General features: G+C 42.9%; 1 protein-coding gene across 3 annotated transcripts in view; it reads left to right on the top strand.

Annotated features, from left to right (window-relative positions):
• The first annotated feature begins 835 nt into the window (after positions 1-835).
• The window catches only part of zgc:100829 (uncharacterized protein LOC445149 homolog), a 33,768-nt gene continuing 21,322 nt past the window's right edge, over positions 836-13,281 (top strand). For 2 of the 3 annotated variants that reach the window (XR_009785100.1, XR_009785099.1), the window contains exons 1-3: positions 836-1,036; positions 1,128-1,332; positions 1,876-2,343. Coding sequence is in view for 1 of the 3 variants with exons in the window: in XM_061751307.1 (XP_061607291.1) it covers positions 2,172-2,343 (172 nt within the window). In the remaining 2 variants the exon portion in view is untranslated. Of the gene's footprint in view, positions 1,037-1,127; positions 1,333-1,875; positions 2,344-13,281 lie in introns of those variants that run through there. The other variant, XM_061751307.1, reaches the window with a different exon arrangement.

The raw sequence follows: 13,281 nt of genomic DNA, 5'->3' as shown, positions 1-13,281 counted from the left end.
ACTTCATGTCCCCCTATGTTAATGTTGCTACTGCAACATGTTCAGTAGCATGCTTTTGTCTTTTGGAGTGACGTAATTCACATAAGCTTTTCTCGCATTGGCCATTAGAGGGAGCTGTTTGTTTATAAATGCCGGGCACGAAAAGGCTCCAATTGTATCTGCAGTGTGCAGCCTCTCCGTGTGGTTACGCCCACTCGTATGGCTGTGAGATGAAACTATGTACTCGCGTGATTGGTAGTACAATATTGAAGAATTTTGTGGTGTATAAATGCTCTGCAACGCACGGAATGTTGGCTGCTCCATGATATTTCCTTTGGTGCGATGTGAGTTTAATAACATTGTAGAATGCCACGACTGGATCTACTGCCCTTTTTAGTTGAACTAGTTTTTAAGCATAGCGTCGCCTGGTGGTTAACACATCTGCCTCACAGTTGTGAGGTCGGGTGTTCAAATATCGGGTCTAGCTCTTCTTGTGTCCTGGTACTTGGCCCACATTCCCGAAACATTCACATACTTCGTTCAGTAAATACTCATAAGTAAGTGGAGTGTGAATTGATGTTTGTCTCTAATGGTCTCGTTAGTCCATATGTGCCCACGTGTCTGACGACCAGTCCAGGGTGTAAGCCCGCTTCTTGCCCAGTCAGACCAATTGTATCTGCAGTGTGAGCTGGTATCGGCTCCAACTCACCTGCGACGTCATGAGGGTTAAGTGGTTCACTTTGTCAGTTTGGTGTAGCTTTGTCCTTTTAGAGCCACCGTCATTTCGCTTGAGAACGACAATACGGAAGTGAGTCAAAACAACTCCCAACCGGCGCGTATATATTAGCAACATCACGTCTGTTTGTGATGTTGTGCATCAGTGTGCACTTTTATACACGCACGTTTACATTATATCACAACATGAACGTCCGTCAAAGAAAGAGCAAATTTACCGTTTCCGGACTTTGATGGCTGACCGCAGCCATGACGACTGTGTGTGGGTGTGTGTGTGTATATATACAAATATATATACACACACCTTAACACAAAAAAATATGTATGTATGTCATGTTTGGTGTTTTACAAATGTCTAGGTGTGGTTTTCTTCTTTTTTTAATAAAACTGACGTATGACTGGTCTGTTTCAAGAGCAAGTGAGACAGACAGAATGCGAGAGAGACAATTTGAGAGGAAGCGAGACAACTGAGAGAAAGGCGGTTACAAGGAAGGAGGGAGGGACAGCATGGAATGCTGTGATGTCATCAGCCAGTCATACACACAAAGACAAGGAGGCTCTCTTGACTCTCAGCTTACTTAGCATACTCTGTTGTGGAGCAGCTGTCTACATCCTACTGTGAGTATCTCAGCCAACTCCATTTTAACTCTTCTTTTTGTTGTTCCTTCTTGCTTTCTTATTCTCCTTTGCTGGGCTTCCATGTGTGCACACTAAATTGGTTTATTCAACATCATCTGGGCTCCACCGGTTCTCTGTCTTGCGACAAGCTTCCTTTCCCTCAAAGTGTGTTGTTGCCTGTGTGGCAGGGGTAGCCATTGTTTTCCTCCCTGCTGTGATTTTGGGGGTGGGCTGATCCCTTTCAGGGTCCTTGTTAAGAGTATCTGAAACGCTCTTCCACTTTTTTTCAAGCCAAAACTTGATCAAAAGAAGGGGATTCTCGTGGGAGTTTGGATGTGAATGGAGCCTGGTTTAGAGAAAGGGAAGAAGGAAGGGTTGGTTAGGGGTGTTTTTTTGTGTGTTTTTTTTATGATGACAGAAACAGTTCCATTCCTTAAGAGTCTCCTCCCATTCTGGGCAGAGTGTCAGTTTGGATTTAGCCACTCATAACTGACAGGAATGAAAGACGTCAAGAAGGCTTGCCCTGTTTTCTTCTTTGTACAGATACTCCAATGATGACAGGAAATTGACGTCTCGGTGTGTGGGAGAAACTGTCCACTAAGAAAAGTGATTTTATCCTGTCCTCTTCAAATGTGTGAGGATGATCACTTGTCGCGATTTGTGAAGTTCCTCCAGAGAAGAATCCTTCAGGATTTTGGCACATCAAAATGTTTTGAAAGCATGAAACTATAAAAGCACAACTGTTCACCTCTGGACGGAGAAACTCCCTCCCTGCACCACCTCAACCAGGTGGAACCCCCGACTGACCCGCTTTCTAATCTGCCAAATCTGCCACCACAATGCTGCAACAGATCCTAAAGGACATGTACATCGACCCCGATGTGCTGGAGGCTCTTAACGAGGACCAGAAAAAGACACTGTTCCTGAAGATGCGCCAAGAGCAGGTGCGGCGCTGGATGGAGCGTGAGGAGAAACTGGAGCGAGAAGGCGAGAGGAAAGAAACAAAAAAAGGTAACAATTCAATCATGGCCTCATCGCTTTTGCATTCCAATTTAGGCACATATTTTACATTATAAAAATCTCACAGCCCACCATCAAACAAATGTGTCACAAAAAGTATACTGTATAAAGTGAACTAATGATGATCTCGTCTCAATTTACTCACAAATGTATTTACTCAGTTTGAAATTAGGGCTTGTTTAGTTGAACACAAAGCTTTTATGGTTTTGTATGAATGGCAACAGTTGGCTACACAGCTTACCTTCTGCCATCTAATGGAAGAACATTTAGTACTTCCGCCTGTTACTAAATGTTTCAGGCTTAGGTAGATGACCAAAGATGCATAATTTCTTATAAATAAAAATAATAATTTTCGGACCCGACAAGCTCTCAAAGCACATGAATGAGCCACAGCAGTGATTGGGAATCATCGGTTTAAGGCATAACTAATGTTCACGCAAGCAAAGCACCATCTGTCCCCCTTCTTGACGTTTACAATCCAAATCTCATGACAATGTTTGCAAAGTTGTTTTCAATCAACTAACAGAGCAGCCCAGGAGCTGTGGCCACAACGCATGCATTCACCATGACACATTTAATGCATAGATCTCATGTTCGCTGTCATCTCAACAGCTGTTTGCCAACTCAGGCACAGTGTTTATCCCGAATCCATTTGGCCAGTTTAAAGTTTCCTCACAGAGAAACTTACTTGAGCTTGACAAACTCCAGCTGCTCCCTATTAAACTAGCGTGAGCCATTTCAGACATGGCTACGTCGTAAACTTGACTTATACACTTAAAGACCTTTTTATACAAATTTATACTTTGCAAGACCGTTAAGTTGGTTAAGGGTACAATACTCAGTTTTATTGGAGCTTCTTTTGCCAACATTTTTGAAGACTACAATCCATCATGCATCACATTTTGACACCCAACTGTTTCCATCCGCTGAGGAACGGTTCCCAAAAAACTCAGTGATGACAAGTACTGCATTTACATTGAAATCAGCATAATTCATGGTTAAGGGGCTCATTTATTCACACAATTTTGACCTGCATGTGTCAATCGGACTCTAAAGATACTTTTATTGTCACTAAATTGCTCAAAAGATTTCATTCATTAGCCAAGGTTGCCAAACACTACACAACTTTGGCCCTTGTCTTTATCATCTTTGCTTTATTCAAAACAAAGAGAAAGGAGGATGTTGTTTGAAGGACAGTTCTTGCTATCAGTTGAGTCTCTAGCAAGAAAAATGGCATGAAGTTCTTTATTATTGGTTGTTTAGCTATGCAGTGTCAACAGTACATGAAGAATATGGAAAATCACCACCCAGTTTTAAATAATAATTAGAAAGTGGACATAAAAAGTTGTCAAATAACAGTAATGATGAATCGCAGTAAGCGAAAATGTAAGTTGTCTATGAATGATATCTTAAAAAGTCAATCAACTTCTATCCAACCTCCTTATAATTCACATACAAATTCACACCTTCGATACAAACCTTAACACCAGGCATTAAACTTTTACAAATAGTAAAAAAAAAAAATTATATAGAGGCCAAAAAGCCTTGGCTTTGTTCTTTGTGTGATCTCTCTATGTGAACAAATTTTTTTCGGTTTAAGGATAAAAAAAAGTACTTTTTTCAGGTTTAATACTTTACCCGGCGGCACGTTGGACGACTGGTTAGAGCGTCAGCCTCACAGTTCTGAGGACCCGGGTTCAACCCCCGGCCCCGCCTGTGTGGAGTTGGCATGTTCTCCCCGTGCCTACGTGGGTTTTCTCCGGGCACTCCGGTTTCCTCCCACATCCCAAAAACATGCATGAATTGGAGACTCTAAATTGCCCGTAGGCATGACTGTGAGTGCGAATGGTTGTTTGTTTCTATGTGCCCTGCGATTGACTGGCAACCAGTTCAGGGTGTACCCCGCCTCCTGCCCGATGACAGCTGGGATAGGCTCCAGCACGCCCGCGACCCTAGTGAGGAGAAGCGGCTCAGAAAAGGGATGGATGGATGGATAATACTTTACCCAAGAAAAATTACAGTAATCATGTTGTACCCAGTGACACATTGAGAAATTATATGTGACGGAAAATGATGACAGGAAAAAAAAAAAACAATCCCCACAAGCGTAGTAGATGAAGTCACCCATAATTGTTTTCTTTACACAACTGCAGGAATGGAAGAAGCAGGCTGTAACTCACAGGGCTCCGCCGTGACTTCAAACTGGTTCGACTGCATTTTCTCTCTGCTGGGGGAAAATGTGTGGTGGCATAACGCTTGGTCATGACCGATCACACAGTAGAGCTTTGGGCCCATGATGCATTTGGTTCAAATGTTAAACGGGTTCATGAACTGTGACTGATACAGTAATGTGAGCTGTCTCTTTGGGGCTAATAACAAAGCACTTCCTATTTATCAACCTTGGTGCAGTGAGAAAGAAGACAACACTTTCTGTCACTCTTAAATGAGCAATGTTGCTTTCAGTAGGTTGAATGAAGACTCCAGGCTTCTCCAGCATGAGGTCATAGCTTTACTCTAATTGTGAAAATGGTGGATGGTTCATCTCGCTGGGTAAAATGGGAAGTGAGCCAATGCTGGAAACAATTAGCAGGAGGAAAACAGGAAGTAGACAGGAAAAGTATGTGTTTGAAACACAAAAGACAGAATTCTGCTTAGCTTAGCGGGGGAGCTCACATAAATGCACAGGGGGAAGCTGGTGTCACATGCTGCTTTTGGGCTATTCTAGTCATGGGACTTGTGAACTGTGATGCTGTGCAGGCAATCCATGTTTGCGTTTGTGTTTTAGCCACATGATCCACAAGTGTATTGAGGGGAAAAAAACTAAAAACAAGAATGGCACTCAGTAAACTCACCGACTTCCATCAATGACAAACTGTTAAGCACAGTGTCAAAAATGAGAGGATTACTATACTATTGTGTGTGTGTTTGCCAGTCTGTTGAGTTAAACTGCGACTTCCTGGTTCATGAAGGATGACAGAGTAGACAATGGACAGTCCTCTGGCTGCCTGAAGAGAGTACTGCACAGCAAAAACCTGTTATTCAGATCTGCACGAAAATGTACAGGCCCCAATTCCAATTAGGTTGGTACGTTGTGTTAAAGCATGTGTGACACACTGTTACTTAACACTTTGGCGATATCTGCCCCACTCCTGCTTCATCCACACTGGTTTTATAATCTAATAAACACATGCATTTATCTATGTTCACCACAGTTTATTATAAGACCTTCTTATACAACCCCAATTCCAATGAAGTTGGGATGTTGTGTTAAACATAAATAAAAACAGAATACAATGATTTGCAAATCATGTTCGACCTATATTTAATTGAATACACTACAAAGACAAGATATTTAATGTTCAAACTGCTAAACTTTATTGTTTTTAGCAAATAATCATTAACTTAGAATTTTATGGCTGCAACATGTTCCAAAAAAGCTGGGACAGGGTCATGTTTACCACTGTGTTACATCATCTTTTCTTTTAGCAACATTCAATAAACGTTTGGGAACTGAGGACACTAATTGTTGAAGCTTTGTAGGTGGAATTCTTTCCCATTCTTGCTTGATGTACAGCTCCAGCTGTTCAACAATTCGGGGTCTCCATTGTCGTATTTTACACATCATAATTCGCCACACATTTTCAATAGGAGACAGGTCTGGACTGCAGGCAGGCCATTCTAGTACTCGCACTCTTTTACTACGAAGCCACGCTGTTGTAACACGTGCAGAATGTGGTTTGGCATTGTCTTGCTGAAATAAGCAGGGTCGTCCATGAAAAAGACGTTGCTTGGATGGCAGCATATGTTTCTCCAAAACCTGTATGAACCTTTCAGCATTAATGGTGCCTTCACACATGTGTAAGTTACCCATGTCATTGGCACTAACACAGCCCCATACCATCACAGATACTGGCTTTTGAACTTTGCATCCATAACTGTCCGGATGGTTCTTTTCCTCTTTGGCCCGGAGGACACGACGTCCACAATTTCCAAAAACAATTTGAAATGTGGAGTTGTTGGACCACAGAAGACTTTTCCACTTTGGATCAGTCCATCTTAGATGAGCCTGGGCCCAGAGAAGCCGGCGGTGTTTCTGGGTGTTGTTGTTAAATTGCTTTTGCTTTGCAAAATAGAGTTTCAATTTGCACTTACGGATGTAGCGCCGAACTGTATTTACTGAGATTGGTTTTCGGAAGTGTTCCTGAGCCCATGTGGTGATATCCTTTACACATTGATGTCAGTTTTTGATGCAGTGCCGCCTGAGGGATCGAAGGTCACGGGCATTCAACGTTGGTTTTTGGCCTTGCCGCTTACATGCAGTGATTTCTCCAGATTCTCTGAACCTTTTGATGATATCAAATCTGATATCATCAAATATAATCTGTTTTTATTTATGTTTAACACAATGTCCCAACTTCATTGGAATTGGAGTTCTATGAGTTATTCGCTAGCCCATGTGCCACCCCTTGACAAAGGGTAGCAGAAATTGCTTATTTAATTTTTGCCACTGAACTAACCAGCGAGAAAGCTGTTTTGATTTGCTTTTTGTTTAATTATCTTAACTAGCTAGCCAACTAACTAACTAAAAGTTGGACACACACTCCACAATTTCAGTTATTTTTAAACTCAACTCACACTGTATGAATTGTGACAGAAAGTCAAAGCTAACGAGTGAAGCGCTCACATTACGCTGACTGACTACACTGAGCTCCACAGTTACCGCTCACACTGTAAATTTTAGTTGTTTCTTTTACACCTGTGCACTGGAGATGTCAGATGCTGTTAAATTTGTCAACTGTCAAAATAAATCAAGAAGAAGATCTGTGGACCCTGAATGTTCTGCTGAAATCAACTCCAACGACAAAGCAAAGCGCTTCTCATATCTCGGTGTGCCGTTTTCAGGGATATATGATGTTTTAAGGCTAATGACACCTGACCAGTCTTGAAAGTAGCCCTGGTTAGTCAACCAACTCAGAATCAGACTTAAAAATGGCTCATTTGCACAGTGCATGCTCAGTTTTGGTAACTAAACCACTACAAAGTTTCATGGAAATTCATCATCAACTTGTGTGTTAATAATTAATAAAACAAAAAATTAATACATCAACCAACAAACAGCAATGAAATGAAAAAAAACCTTTGCACTGCAGAAGGTGAAAAGAGAGGCATTCCAAACACTTAATAAGCGCATTACTTACTTCACTACATGAAAACTATTCTACTTTCTCTCACTATCTGATCCACTTTTTACTTTCAATTTCTGTTCCAACAGTAATTTACTTAACCACACCGACAACTGATAGTGATGTGCATGATTATTATTACTGCAAAATTAGCTGACTGGCAAGATCAGCAACAAAGATAAATAGAATTGGGTGAATTTCTTTTTCTTGTCTTGTTACACATTTGCTTGGCCACTTGTTGCTCAGCACACTTGATGGGGAAGAATCACAGAGTCATCGCCACATGGCAACTTGCTGTAGGGGTCCCAGCTGCCCTACACAGACAGACACAAATTAGGATTATGCGGATTACAGAAAAGTTTCTTTTATGCCTGAATTGCTGCTATTTATTAACTATAAGTACAAACTGAAAAGAAGAGAGTAAGGGTCTTTTTTCCACCGTGTGCCGTATTTTGAATGTAGTTTCCTTAATATAAAACGGTTGCAAGATGCTTTATGTTGGTGAATTTTTGTTGTAGGAAGGAATTATCATCAGCTATCAAAAGTTGTCAAGTCAAGTTTATTTATATAGCCCCTAATCACAAAAGAGTCCAAAGAGTTTCAGAGGCCCACTGTTCACAGAGATGTACAATCTGGCCTGAACGCCTCATCTGGGCAGTGAAAAACTCCCAAAAAAACATTTTGGAAAAAGGAAGAAATTTTAAGAAGGGATTGATGGAGGCCTCCCCCTTTTCAGATGACCAGGCTGCAATGGATGCCCAGTGGGCAATATTAATCACATGATGTGATAAATAAATGCTATACAATGTTTAAATAGCATGAGAGTCCATTTGATGAAATGAAGCAGTGCAGGTAGACGCCTCCTGAGAAGTGGTCCTCCTCAGGTCTTGTTGCGGTCAGATGATCCAGAATCCTCCACAGCTTCAGAAACAGCCTCACTTTGCTCATCACCACCTAGCGCACTCTCTGAGCAGAGAGGGGAGAAGAGAGCATGCAGTTGGACAGACCTTTATCCAGATGTCAGGGGGTGAGGCAGTGTAAGAGACTAGTTGCAGACTAGGTGTGGTTTAATCAAATTCAGGAGTGTTAAAATACATTTTATGTCAAGATTTAGACATTTCTACAGAGGTAGCCGGTCTAATTTCCATTTTCCAATTTGCGCTTAAGATGCCTATAGGATTGCTGAAGGTCTCAGATCTCACCTCTGAACCAGGGTGTAGGTTTCTTAGTATGCATTTTTATTTTTACTGCTAATGTGCTTGCACTTGTCATTTGCAGCAAGGCTCAAATTTCCCATGCAGCTTCTGTCACGCACCTGACAAAGGCGTCTCATTGCTGCTGTCAGTCTAGTATGTGTCTTGTTTATCAAATTGGTTCCAACTATTGTGTTTTTGTAGTGCTCCTGGCAGAGCCAGCCAGCAAGAATGTGATCCACAGGATAGGCTGGCAAAACCAGTTCACCATGACATACTAATTTGAAGCCAACGATCACTCACACTGTCATACCTGCGTCAGCTGCTTCACCACTCACACTCCTGAGGGAGCTTATACGTCAGCGCCAAGCTGCATAATTGGCTGTCAGCCAACAGCAAGAGTTGCTGTTTAGCTCTGTTAAAGTTTGGAAAGCACAAAGCCTACAACTGAATGTGGGGACATTGAATGTTCGTTCTGTGACAGGAAAATCTCTGGAATTGGTTGACATGATGATTAGGACAAAGGTTGATATATTGTGTGTCCAGGAGACCAGGTGGAAAGGCAGTAAGTAGAACGTTAGGGGCAGTGTTTAAATTATTTTACCATGGTGTAGATGGGAAGAGAAATGGAAATGTTAATTTAAAAGAAGAGTTGGCTAAGAATGTCTTGGAGGTGAAAAGAGTATCAGATCGAGTAATGAGGCTGAAACTTGAAATTGAGGATGTAATGTATAATGTGATTAGTGGCTATGCCCCACAGGTAGGATGTGACCTAGAGGTGAAAGAGAAATTCTGGAAGGAGCTAGACGAAGTAGTTCTGAGCATCCCAGACAGAGAGTCGTGATTGGTGCAGATTGTAATGGACATGTTGGTGAAGGAAATAGGGGTGATGAAGAAGTGATGGCATCCAGGAAAGGAACTTGGAGGGATAGATGCTGGTAGACTTTGCAAAAAGGATGGAAATGGCTGGAGTGAACACTTTTTTTCCAAAAGTGGCAGGAACATAGGGTGACCTACAAGAGCAGAAGTAGAAACACGCAGGTGGATTGCATCTTGTGCAGACGATGTAATCTGAAGGAGGTTACCGACTGTAAGGTAGTGGTAGGGGAGAGTGTGGCTAGACAGCATAGGATGGTGGTGTGTAAGATGACTCTGGTGGCGGGGAGGAAGATTAGGAAGACAAAGGCAGAGCAGTGAACCATGTGGTGGAAGCTGAGACAAGACAAGTGTTGTGCAGCTTTTCGTGAAGAGGTGAGACAGGCTCTCAGTGGACAGGAGGAGCTTCCAGAAGACTGGACCACTGCAGCCAAGGTGATCAGAGAGGCAGGCAGGAGAGTACTTGGTGTATCTTCTGGCAGGAAAGGAGAGAAGGCGACTAGGTGGTGAAACCTCACAGTACAGGAAATCATACAAGGAAAAAGGTTAGCTAAGAAGAAGTAGGACTGAGGAGAGGCGTAAGGAATGCATTGAGATGTGACATAGGGCAACAGTAGAGGTGGCAAAGGCCAAACAAGAGGCATATGATGACATGGATGCCAGGTTGGACACTAAAGAAGGAGAAAAGGATCTATACAGGTTGGCCAGACAGAATCAGAATCATCTTTATTTGCCAAGTATGTCCAAAAAACACACAAGGAATTTGTCTCCGGTAGTTGGAGCCACTCTAGTATGACAACAGACAGTCAATTGACAGAGAACACTTTTGAGACATAAAGACATTGACAAAAAACAGTCACTGAGCAATAAAGGGTTGCTAATTATCTGGTAATGGCGGTAAATTTTTTTATTTATGTATTTATTTTGATAATTGTGCAAAAAGATGCAGAGCCCTCTTGCACTTAGAGCAGTTCGAATGACTAATATTGCAATAGTCCGGTGCAATGACCATTGTGCAAAGGGAGCCGAGACTTCAAGGAGTGTATGCAGTTTAAAGTGACAAGTAGTGCGATAATCTGGGACAATGTTGATTGTGCAAATGTTGCAGATACTCCTCAATCAGTGTGCAAAGGGAGCAGATGCTCCTCTGGCATGAGCGGCCAGTATTGCTCAACAACAGATATGCAAATAGTGCAGCGTGGTGAGTGCACGAGTAATATATAATTGGCCCCACAGAAATGTGAAAACAAACTCAAGTCAAAAAAATTGCCAGCATGTTGAAATGGAATTGTAGGTTAGGTGTTTAAGAAGTTGATTGCAAGAGGGAAGAAGCTGTTGGAATGTCTGCTAGTTCTAGTTTGCATTGATCGGTAGCGCCTACCTGAGGGAAGGAGCTGGAAGGGGATGCGGAGGGTACGAGAGGATTTTGCACGCTCTTGTCTTAGTTCTGGCAGCGTGCAAGTCCTCAAGGGGGTACCGACAGTCCTTTCAGCAGTTTTGATTGTCTGTTGCAGTCGGAGTTTGTCCTTTTTTGTAGCAGCACCAAACCAGACTGTGATGGAAGAACACAGGACTGATTCGATGCCCGCTGTGTAGAACTGCCTCAGCAGCTCCTGTGGCAGGCTGTGCTTTCTCAGAAGCCGCAGGAAGTACATCCTCTGCTGCGGCTTTTTGAGGACGGAGTTGATGTTGGTCGCCCACTTCAGGTCCTGAGAGACTGCAATTCTCAGGAACTTGAAGGTATCAACGGTTGACACAAGACAGCTGGACAACGTGAGGGGTAGCTGTGGCGAAGCACGCCTCCTGAAGTCCACGATCTTCTCTACAGTCTTGAACGTGTTCAGCTCCAGGTTGTGTCGGCCGCACCACAGCTCCAGCCGCTCCACTTCCTGTCGATATGCAGACTCGTCACCGTCCTTGATGAGGCCGATGACAGTGGTGTCATCTGCAAACTTCAGGAGTTTGACAGCCGGGTGCGCTGAGGTGCACTCGTTCGTGTAAGACAAAGAGTTTGTGACAGAGGGATAGAGATGGGAAGGTTGTGCAGCAGGTTAGGGTAATTTAAGGATAGAGATGGAAATATGTTGACTGGTGCCAGTAGTGTGCTAGATAGATGGAAAGAATACTTCCAGGAGTTGATGAATGAGGAAAATGAGAGCGAAGGTAGAGTAGAAGAGGCAAGTGTGGTGGACCAGGAAGTGGCAATGATTAGTAAGGGGGAAGTTAGAAAGGCATTAAAGCGGATGAAAAATGGTTGGTCCTGATGACATTCTGTGGAGGTATGGAAGCATCTAGGAGAGGTGGCTGTGGAGTTTTTGACCAGCTTGTTCAATAGAATTGAGAAGATGCCTGAGGAATGGAGGAAAAGTGTGCTGGTGCCCATTTTTAAGAACAAGGGTGATGTGCAGAGCTGTGGGAACTATAGAGGAATAAAGTTGATAAGCCACACAATAAAGTTATGGGAAAGTGTAGTGGAGGCAAAACTCAGGACAGAAGTGAGTATTTACGAGCAACAGTATGGTTTCATGCCTAAAAAGAGTACCACAGATGCATTATTTGTCTTGAGGATGTTGATGGGAAAGTACAGAGAAGGTCAGAAGGAGTTACATTGAGTCTTTGTAGATCTATAAAAAGCATATGACAGAGTACCCAGAGAGGAACTGTGGTACTGCATGTGGAAGTCTGGAGTGGCAGAGAAGTATGTTAGAATAATACAGGACATGTACGAGGGCAGCAGAACAGTGGTAAGGTGTGCTGTAGGTGTGACAGACGAATTTAAGGTGTAGGTGGGACTGCATCAGGGATCAGCCCTGAATCCCTTCCTGTTTGCAGTGGTGATGGATAGGCTAACAGATGAGATTAGACTGGAATCCCCGTGGACCATGATGTTTGCAGATGAAATTGTGATCTGCAGTGAAAGCAGGGAGCAGGTGGAGGAACAGTTAGAAAGATGGAGGCATGCATTGGAAAGCAGAGGAATGAAGATTAGCCGAAGTAAGACATATTATATGTCCATGAATGAGAGGGGTGGTGGGGGAACAGTGAGGCTACAGGGAGAAGAGATAGCAAGGGTGGAGGACTTTAAATACTTGGGGTCAACCAAAGCAATGGTGAGTGTGGTCAGGAAGTGAAGAAACGGGTCCAAGCAGGTTGCAACGGGTGGAGGAAGGTGTCAGGTGTGTTATGTGACAGAAGAGTCTCTGCTAGGGTGAAGGCCAAAGTTTATAAAACAGTGGTGAGGCCAGCCATGATGTACGGATTAGAGACAGTGGCACTGAAGAGACAACAGGAAGCAGAGCTGGAGGTGGCGGGAATGAAGATGTTGAGGTTCGCTCTCGGCTTGACCAAGTTGGATAAATTTAGCAATGAGCTCATCAGAGGGACAGCCAAGGTTTTATGTTTTTGGAGACAAAGTTAGACAGAGCAGACTTCGGATGACGCGCTGTGACGACCCCTAAAGAGACAAGCCGAAAGGAAAAGAAGAAGAAGAAGAAAGTTTGGAGACATTTTTGGGAATATGTGATGTTTTATTTCATTATGATGATGATGGTGATTAAATAAACCCACACATGCTTGAAATGATGTATGTCAGTGGCTTGAAACCTTGTAATTTTTTTGTACAATGATAGCAAAGTATGGCCCACAGGCCACATTATGTCCTACTGAACATTTACATG

The sequence above is a fragment of the Phyllopteryx taeniolatus genome, chromosome 17 (genome assembly GCF_024500385.1).
Source record: "Phyllopteryx taeniolatus isolate TA_2022b chromosome 17, UOR_Ptae_1.2, whole genome shotgun sequence".
Taxonomy (NCBI): domain Eukaryota; kingdom Metazoa; phylum Chordata; class Actinopteri; order Syngnathiformes; family Syngnathidae; genus Phyllopteryx; species Phyllopteryx taeniolatus.
This window is presented reverse-complemented; position numbering and strand designations above follow the sequence as displayed.